The sequence below is a fragment of the Numenius arquata genome, chromosome 28 (genome assembly GCF_964106895.1).
Source record: "Numenius arquata chromosome 28, bNumArq3.hap1.1, whole genome shotgun sequence".
Classification (NCBI taxonomy): Eukaryota; Metazoa; Chordata; class Aves; order Charadriiformes; family Scolopacidae; genus Numenius; species Numenius arquata.
The window spans coordinates 2276703-2284601 of record NC_133603.1 but is presented as its reverse complement, the minus strand read 5'-3'; the positions used below and the strand labels follow the sequence as shown (position 1 = coordinate 2284601).

General features: G+C 57.1%; 1 protein-coding gene across 1 annotated transcript; it reads left to right on the top strand.

Moving 5' to 3' along the window:
* Window positions 1–1698: 1698 nt before the first annotated feature.
* Window positions 1699–6095, top strand: LOC141476184 (C-type lectin domain family 2 member B-like). The gene is made up of 5 exons (XM_074164795.1): window positions 1699–2736; window positions 4139–4234; window positions 4334–4518; window positions 4798–4898; window positions 5078–6095. The coding sequence occupies exons 1-5, from the start codon at window positions 2592–2594 to the stop codon at window positions 5184–5186; spliced, it is 636 nt and encodes a 211-aa protein (XP_074020896.1). The 5' UTR covers window positions 1699–2591; the 3' UTR covers window positions 5187–6095.
* The last annotated feature ends 1804 nt before the right edge of the window (window positions 6096–7899 follow it).

Below are 7899 nucleotides of genomic sequence, written 5' to 3'. Positions count from 1 at the left end.
TGGGGATAATTCAAATACTTAAAGAGAATTCAGAGGCATTTGGGAGGAGTTCAGAGTTATTTTGGGAGGAAGTCAGAAGCATTTGGGGCAATTCAGAGGTATATTGGGAGAATTCAGAGGCGTTTGATGCGGAACTGGGAGTTATTTGGGGAGAATCCAGAGGTATTTGGGGGCGGTTTAATTCTTGTGGGAGAATTCAGAGCCGTTTGGGGAGGAAAAGGAGGCTGTCGAAGGGGCGGCAGCAGCGGGCGCAGCCCCCGCTCCCCTCCCGGACACGGGGAGACCCGACCCGGAGGGGGTGGAGCGGACCTGGTTGGGAACCGCGCCGGTGCCCCCCCTCCAGCGGGGCGCCTTGGGTGGGACCTGATTGAGAACCCCCCGCGCTCGCCTCCGCCGCTGGCAGCGCTTTCCCGGCCCCGGCGCCCAAAGAGCCCCGAAATGGGGCTAAAGGATTATGTCTTCGCAATCAGCCCGTTATATGCCTTAGCCAAGATTTCGAAGCTCAGCACGCTATTAGGCACTTACTTTATGGCTTCGAGTTGCAACAGCGTAGTTTTAGACTGGACACGAGGAAGAAGTTCTTCACAGTGAGAGTGGTCAGACACTGGAACAGGCTGCCCGGGGAGGGGGTTGAGTCACCATCCCTGGATGTGTTTAAGAGTCGTTTAGATGTGGTGTTGGGGGATATGGTGTAGGAAAAAACTTTGCAGAGTAGAGAAGATGGTTGGACTCGATGATCCCACGGGTCTTTTCCAACCTGAATGATTCTCTGAACCTGCTCCAGGCCGGGCAAAGGAGCGGAGAAGGGGCCACTGAGCTGATGTGAGGTTTGAGATGAGCTCCCTCCTCCTTAGAGAAGGTATTTGGCAAGGAACTGCTGCGGGGAAAAAACACTCCCTTCAGCTCAGGGTGAGTCCTGAGCTCTCACATTAACAGCCCCTCCCCCCCCCGGCTCGTTCTTCCGCTGCTTTTCCGGGAACAGGACGGTTGGTGAGTCCTTCGGTCCCCCCGCGCGGAGCAGCAGGAACCAGCAGAAGAGCTTGGTTCTGGGTCGACGCAGGTAGGGATGCACCCACCCCCCCACCTCCACACTCCCCCCCCCACCCCCCGGCGGCCAGAGAGGTGTCGGGCACCCCCCAAACCCCCCTGCTCCCCGCTGCTGCACGGGTCCCCCCCTCTGAGCTGGGGCTCCCCCGCTGCCTCTGGCCCCGGGGCTCCCTCGGGCTGCGCTGGGTTCCAGGGAGGGGCTGGTCCCGCCGGGGCTTTCCCGGGTGTGGGGGGGTCCAGCTCCAGGCCCCCCCTGCACAGTCCCCGCCTCCGCCTGCGGGCGTTGGAGTTCTCATCCTCGGTGGGAGGGTTCGCGGAGGAGGCGGTTCTGCTTCTCCGGGCGCGGAACTTGCGCTTTTCCTTGGCCGGTGGAGCCCGGGATGCGGGGCTCGGCTGGAGGGAAACGGGAAGAGCTCCGTCTGTTCCTCCCTCATCTGCCTTCCTCCCTCCTTGATCTGCCTCGCTGTGTCCCTCGCCCTGACTTCAGCGAGGAGGGTGCTGGCCCTCTTGGGGTCCAAGGGCCGCTCCCTGGGCTCCCCGAGGCTGCCTTTGTCTCCCCGGTCGCTGGGGACAGGCTGCGGGGTCCCGGGGGGAGCGGGGACGGGGCAGGGCTTCCCTGGCATCGCCTTCCTGAGCCCGGGTGTCACCGGGGGGTCCCAGCTGATGTGTGCCGGCCAGGCCTGGTGCCGTCAGCTCCCAGGATTGAACATCCCCGTGTCCTGCCTCTTGTTCTCTGCGATCTCCCAGCGCAATCAGAGAGTGTTACCCGCATCGCCCTCATTCTAGTAACACCTGGAAGATTCAGATCTTGATTTTTTCCAGGGAAAGCTTTTCATTCCCCGTAACCTGTGTCCTCACAGATTGCAATGGTTTGACGAAATCACGATTCTGGGTTTGTTTATAAACTGTTTTTTTTTTTTTTTTAAATTTACATTTTTAAGGTTTGTCAGCTTTTTAATCTTACTCCTGGTGTATTAATTCTTTCTTTGCCAGAAGTTGCCATTTCAACAAAGCGATCTTGCTTTCTGAAATAGCAGTGCCTAATGAAAAAATCAAAAGTTGCATGGTTATCAATTCCTGAACCTGCTGGTAATTTCCTCACTTCTGGCGTTAGCACGTGGATATGATTCAATGCCATATTTTAGTGGGCCAATGATCCTAACAAACAGGTATCCTTCTGTGTTCCATTTTATAGTCTTAAAAAGATAAATAAATTAGCTTACTAAGTTATTAAAGGAAAAAACATAAGCTGCCGACGAAAGGAGCGTTAAGACTGTAAGCTAACCACAGGCAATTTCAACACTAAATTAATGTTTTGGTTTTTATGATCCTAAATTGTTAATCACTATTTATGGAAATGAAATAGTAAAGCAAGCAAGAAAAAGAGAAATATCGTAGCATAGTTTATTTCTCTGTTCTCTTGGATAAGATTTCTTCTCTTTTTCAAGGCTAAGAGCAGTGGTGGTAGAGCTGCCTCAAAGGTCGGCTTGAAACAGGCAAGATCCTGCTTGTCTTGAGCCAAGTGATTTCACTTTCAGCGTGTCATGGGAGAAGGGAACGGATTCACGGGGGAGAGGAAGGGGTTCTGCTCCAGCGATGGGAATGTGGAGACGGCCCTGAGTCCCCAGGAGGGAGGCAAATCCCACAGCCCTGGGGCTACAGGCCGAAGGATGCACGTAGGAGTCCTGGGTGAGTGCAGAGTCCCCTCTGTGGCCTGTGGGGAGGGGACAGTGTCCCTGTTGCAGCGTCACCCCGTGAGGACTGGGGCTGGCAAGTGTGAGGCTTCTTCCAGCTGTCTGGAAATATCCTCGTATTCTGCTCGGTCCTCACTGCGAGGGGAGGGGGGACATAGCAGCCCCTCATCTCTATCTGGCAGCTCTCGTGCTGCGGGCTGTCCCCCAGTGTGTGTGGGGTGACAGCCTTGTCCCTGCTCCGTGTGACTGTCCCTTGCTGCCAGCTGGGAATGGCCCCATGGCAGTTCCTGTGCCCGGGGAGGGGACTGAGAATCACAGAATCTTCTTGGTTGGATGGGCCCTTGAAATCATCGAGTACAACGACAAAAAAAAAAAAGGAAAAACAAATCAAAAAGAAAAAACAACAACAACAACAACAAAAAAAACCACAAAACAAACACCCACAACCACACCCCACCCCACCCATAAACAGACCCAACCCAACAATCCCGGGCACTAGAGCATGCCCTGAAGAGCCATGTCTACACGTTTCTTGAATACCTCCAGGGATGGTGACTCCACCACCTCCCTGGGCAGGCTGTTCCAGTGCCTGACCACTCTCTCAGTAAAGCAATTCTTCCTAATATCTAATCTAAACCTCCCCTGCCCCAACTTAAGACCATTTCCTCTGGTCCTGTCGTTATTCCCTTGGGAGAAGAGGCCAACCCCCACCTCTCTACAGTTTCCTTTCAGGTGGTTGTAGAGGGCAATGAGGTCTCCCCTCAGCCTCCTCTTCTCCAAACTAAACATGCCCAGTTCCCTCAGCCTCTCCTCATGTGACTTGTTCTCCAGACCCCTCACCAGCTTGGTGGCTCTCCTCTGGCCACGCTCCAGCAGCTCAATGTCCTTCCTGTAGTGAGGGGCCCAGAACTGAACACAGCCCTCGAGGTGAGGCCTCACCAGTGCCCAGTATAGAGGCACCATCACTGCCCTGCTCCTGCTGGCCACGCTGTTCCTGATACAGGCCAGGATGCTATTGGCCTTCTTGGCCACCTGGGCACACTGCTGGCTCATGTTAAGCCGGCTGTCCACCAACACGCCCAGCTCCTTTTCTGCTGGGCAGCTTTCCAGCCACTCTTCCCTGAGCTTGTAGCGTTGCCTGGGGTTGTTGTGACCGAAATGCAGGACCCGGCACTTGGCCTTATTAAACTTCATCCCATTGGCCTTGGCCCATTGATCCAACCTATCCAAGGTTGGATCAACTGAAAAGAAGTTGCAACTGAGAAGCTGCAACTGAATGTGTGTGGGGGGTAAAAGGGTCTGGGGAGGGGTCCCTCCCGTCTTCCCTGGGCAGCTGGTGGTGGGGATGGGAGGGGGACAGCAGTGTCCTCACCCCAAGTGGCTCTTTCCCCCTCCAGACAAGCTGTACGTACTCCATCCAGTGCGGGTCCTGGTGCTGGCCGTGCTGGTGGCTCTGGTCCTGGCTCTGTTTGTGGCTGTTGCTGTACTCTCAGGTAAGGGAGGAGCGGCTGCCTCCTTCCCTGCCCCACGCAGCTGTGTCCCCTGGTCCCTGCGGAGCCCAATCCTCCGCCCTTCTGCCCTTCCCTCTCCAGCAGGAAGACATGGAGGGGATCCAGCTGTGCCTGTGGCTCCGGTGCTGGCGTGTCCTGATGGCTGGGTCGGGTACCGCAATGTCTGCTACTACCTCTCGAGGGACCAGGGGAGCTGGGAGTGGAGCCAGGAGCAGTGCTCCTCGCATGGGGCCTCACTGGCCATGCTCAGGAGGGAATGGGAAATGGTGAGTGAGGGGCTGTCGTGGGTGTGTGAGGGTTTGGGGGGATTCCTGTGTTGGGTGCAGAGCCTGTGTTGGGAGCAGAGCTGTGTCAGAGCAGGAGCAAGAGCGCTGGCTGGGCTGCTGATCTCCTGCAGCAGCTCTGGAGCTTGTTGGAGCAGGCGTGGGGTGGGAGCTGCTGCCATCCCAGGGCTGCTGGTAGCCATGTGGGGCCAGGGCTGGGACAGGGACTGGTGTGGGGCTGGCAGCATCTCCTGACTGTTGCCTTCTCTCTTTCCTACCCAGGAGTTTCTCTTAGGCCTGAAGGGCAACATCGATTACTGGATTGGGCTGCGGAGACAGGGCGAGCGCCTGGAGTGGGTGGACGGCAGCAGCTTCAACCAGACGTGAGTCCCGTTGGGAGCTGGGGCTGTGGGGAGACCATCCTGCGGTGGGACGGGCAGGGTCCTGGTGGGAGGTGTCTGCTGGGGCTGTCCCTTTGCAGGCAGCCCTTGTCCCCTCCTGCTGCTCGAGGGGACAACCCTGACCCTCACGATACCAGTGGTGTCTGTGCTTCTTGTTGCAGGATCCCAGTGGTGGGCGAAGAACCTTGTCTGTTCCTGAATGACCATGATCTCTGGTGTGCCGGCTGCTCCCAGCCACGGCCTTATCTCTGCAGCAAACCTATGCTCTAGTGAGAACCACTTGACAGAAGTGTTGGAGAAAGGCCCTTCCCCATGGTGGGGACTCCCAGCTTCACCTCTTCCAGCAGCACAGGGTGGTGCAGGGATGCCCTTCCCTCAGCTGCTGCTCTGGTTGCTCCTGGTCTCAGCAGAAAGTCGCTGCCAGCTCTCAGGAGATGAACCTGCAGGTCTGGAGATGTGGTGGGAGCTACTGTGTGCCCTCCTGGGCTGGGACCTCATCCATGGAACTGGTTTCTTTCTCCTCTGGGACCAATGTTAAAGAAGCACCTGCCCAAGCATTCACCTACACACATGCACTTACTCCCAATTGAGTTTCCTCCTCCTTCAGGCTTGACCCTCAGTGTCCTGCAGCAGAGTCTCAGGTGTGAGATTTTATGAAGTAATTATTTCATTAGAAGGTCCAGCAGCACAAACAGTGCAGTCCACAGGGGGCCTCAACAAAGAAATCCCTGGGCAATGATACCCTTTTGGTCTCTCCACACTCTCTCAGGGTGAGATCCAGCGCTTTCCCTGCTCTCCCATCTGCTAGGAAAAGGGCTGAGAGGAATAGGGCTTTCAGTAGATCCAGCTACTCCTGCTGAGTAGAGCGAGGGTAGCAGCACAAACACCACCGAATTACAATCCCGAGTAGTTTATTCTCTAGTTTATTCAGGGCAGAGGGGCCACAGAGCCAGGGGGTGAAGTGGCCCTTGTGGGGCTCCCATGAGAGGGAGAGTCCGGGTCACACAGATATTTTTATATACTGAATTGTTTTGTTAAAACCTGGTGAATGCCTGTGCAGGGCAGAGGGGACACAGTGCTGAAGTGGCCCTTGTGCTGCACCCATGAGAGTTAGACTCCGAACCACGCTCAATCTTTTTTATTTCTATTTGTATTATTCATTAAAATACGATTAATTCCCCCGGGTGTTTCTCTCCTGCTGGAGGCAGCCCTGTCCCCTCCCCTCCTCGCCCCCGGGGCCACTTGCCATCCCTGGCAGCGTGGGGTGCCGGCTGTGTGAGGGGGGTGGCTGGAGCCCCTTCCCATCCTCTCCCGTGCTTTCCTGCCCATGGGAGGGGCTTCCGGTGCCCCCCAAATCCTGACCCTTCGAGAAGGTGCTGCCGCAGGAGCTGCCCAAAAGCAGCCGTGGGCGTTGGGTGAGCTCACCTGGCCGTGTCCCGTGGCTGTGCGGGCGGGCCCCTTCCTTCCCGGTGCTCCCGTTCTGTCCCTCCTCCAGCGTCCCAGAAGCTCCGTCCTTTCCTGGGCGGGGGGTCGCCGGCACCGTCTCCCCTTCTCCTCGCAGCCCTTCTGCCTCTGCGCTGCTGCCGCAGCCGCCCCCTGGCTCAGCGGGGAGGAGGCGAAGAGTGAACCCCCCCCCCCGTTTCCTCCAAACTATTTGGGACAATTCAGAGGTATTTGGGCATAATTCAAATACTGGAAAGGATTCAGAGGCATTTGCGAGGAATGGAGAGAATTTTTTTTTTTTTTGGAGAATTCAGAGGCATTTGGGAGGAGTTCAGAGTTACTTTGGGAGGAAGTCAGAAGCACTTGGGGCAATTCAGAGGTATATTGGGAGAATTCAGAGGCGTTTGAGGAGAACCTGGGAGTTATTTGGGGAGAATCCAGAGGTATTTGGGGGCGGTTTAATTCTTGTGGGAGAATTCAGAGCCGTTTGGGGAGGAAAAGGAGGCTGTTGAAGGGGCGGCAGCAGCGGGCGCAGCCCCCGCTCCCCTCCCGGACACGGGGAGACCCGACCCGGAGGGGGTGGAGCGGACCTGGTTGGGAACCGCGCCGGTGCCCCCCTCCAGCGGGGCGCCTTGGGTGGGACCTGATTGAGAACCCCCCGCGCTCGCCTCCGCCGCTGGCAGCGCTTTCCCGGCCCCGGCGCCCAAAGAGCCCCGAAATGGGCTTCTTTGGTGCCGGCGCTGGGGGGAAACTCCACGGAGCTCCCGCGCCTTGGCTTCCACATGGGAACCTTTTCTAGTTTACACCCATCGCCTAATTAGGAGACTGTCCTCAGCAGCGGCGGCTCCTCCTCGTCCTGATTGTATTCTCCCTTCCGATTAAAGGTCTAGTTCATGGGGAAATGACAGCTCCTGCTCAGCGAGGAGGGGGCTGAAGATGTGGAGGTGCGGGTCTGGCGTTATAAGGAGCCCAGTTCCCCTCAAGGACGCATAGGGTTTTATTTTCAGCAAGCTTTGTATCACCCAGCAACTTTGCAGCTTTAGCGGAACGCCCCGGTTTTCCGCCGTTCGGTTCCCTCGTGTCTTTGTGCTCTCTGCACCCCGCTCCAAGGCGCCTCTTGCCTTCCCCGGGGGTGTCGAGCCGGGCCGCGCCTCGCCCGCCCCCCGGGTGCGGGTTCCAGTGACCCGCAGCGGCGGCCGTCCCTCGGGGCAGCTCTTTTAGTGCCCCCCGCTTCGCCCCTCGCTCGGGGCAGCTCTTGCGGTGACACGGGCAGGGACCAGCCCTCGGCGCAGCTCTAATCGCCGCCTCCCACTCATGTCCCTTCAGAAGGCAGAATGTACTTTTCAGAAGGTAAAACATATGGTAGAAGGGAGAATCTCGCATTAAGTCAAATAAAGAGCTGTACAAGGTCACAAGACCCTGAGGAATCAGACCCTGGGGAGAAGCAAGAAATGCCCCGCTAATGAATAGCCCCTCGGAGAAGAAGAGGAGGCCGGTAAGAAGGAACATCCCACCGCGGGAGGCGCCGAAACCCGCGGGA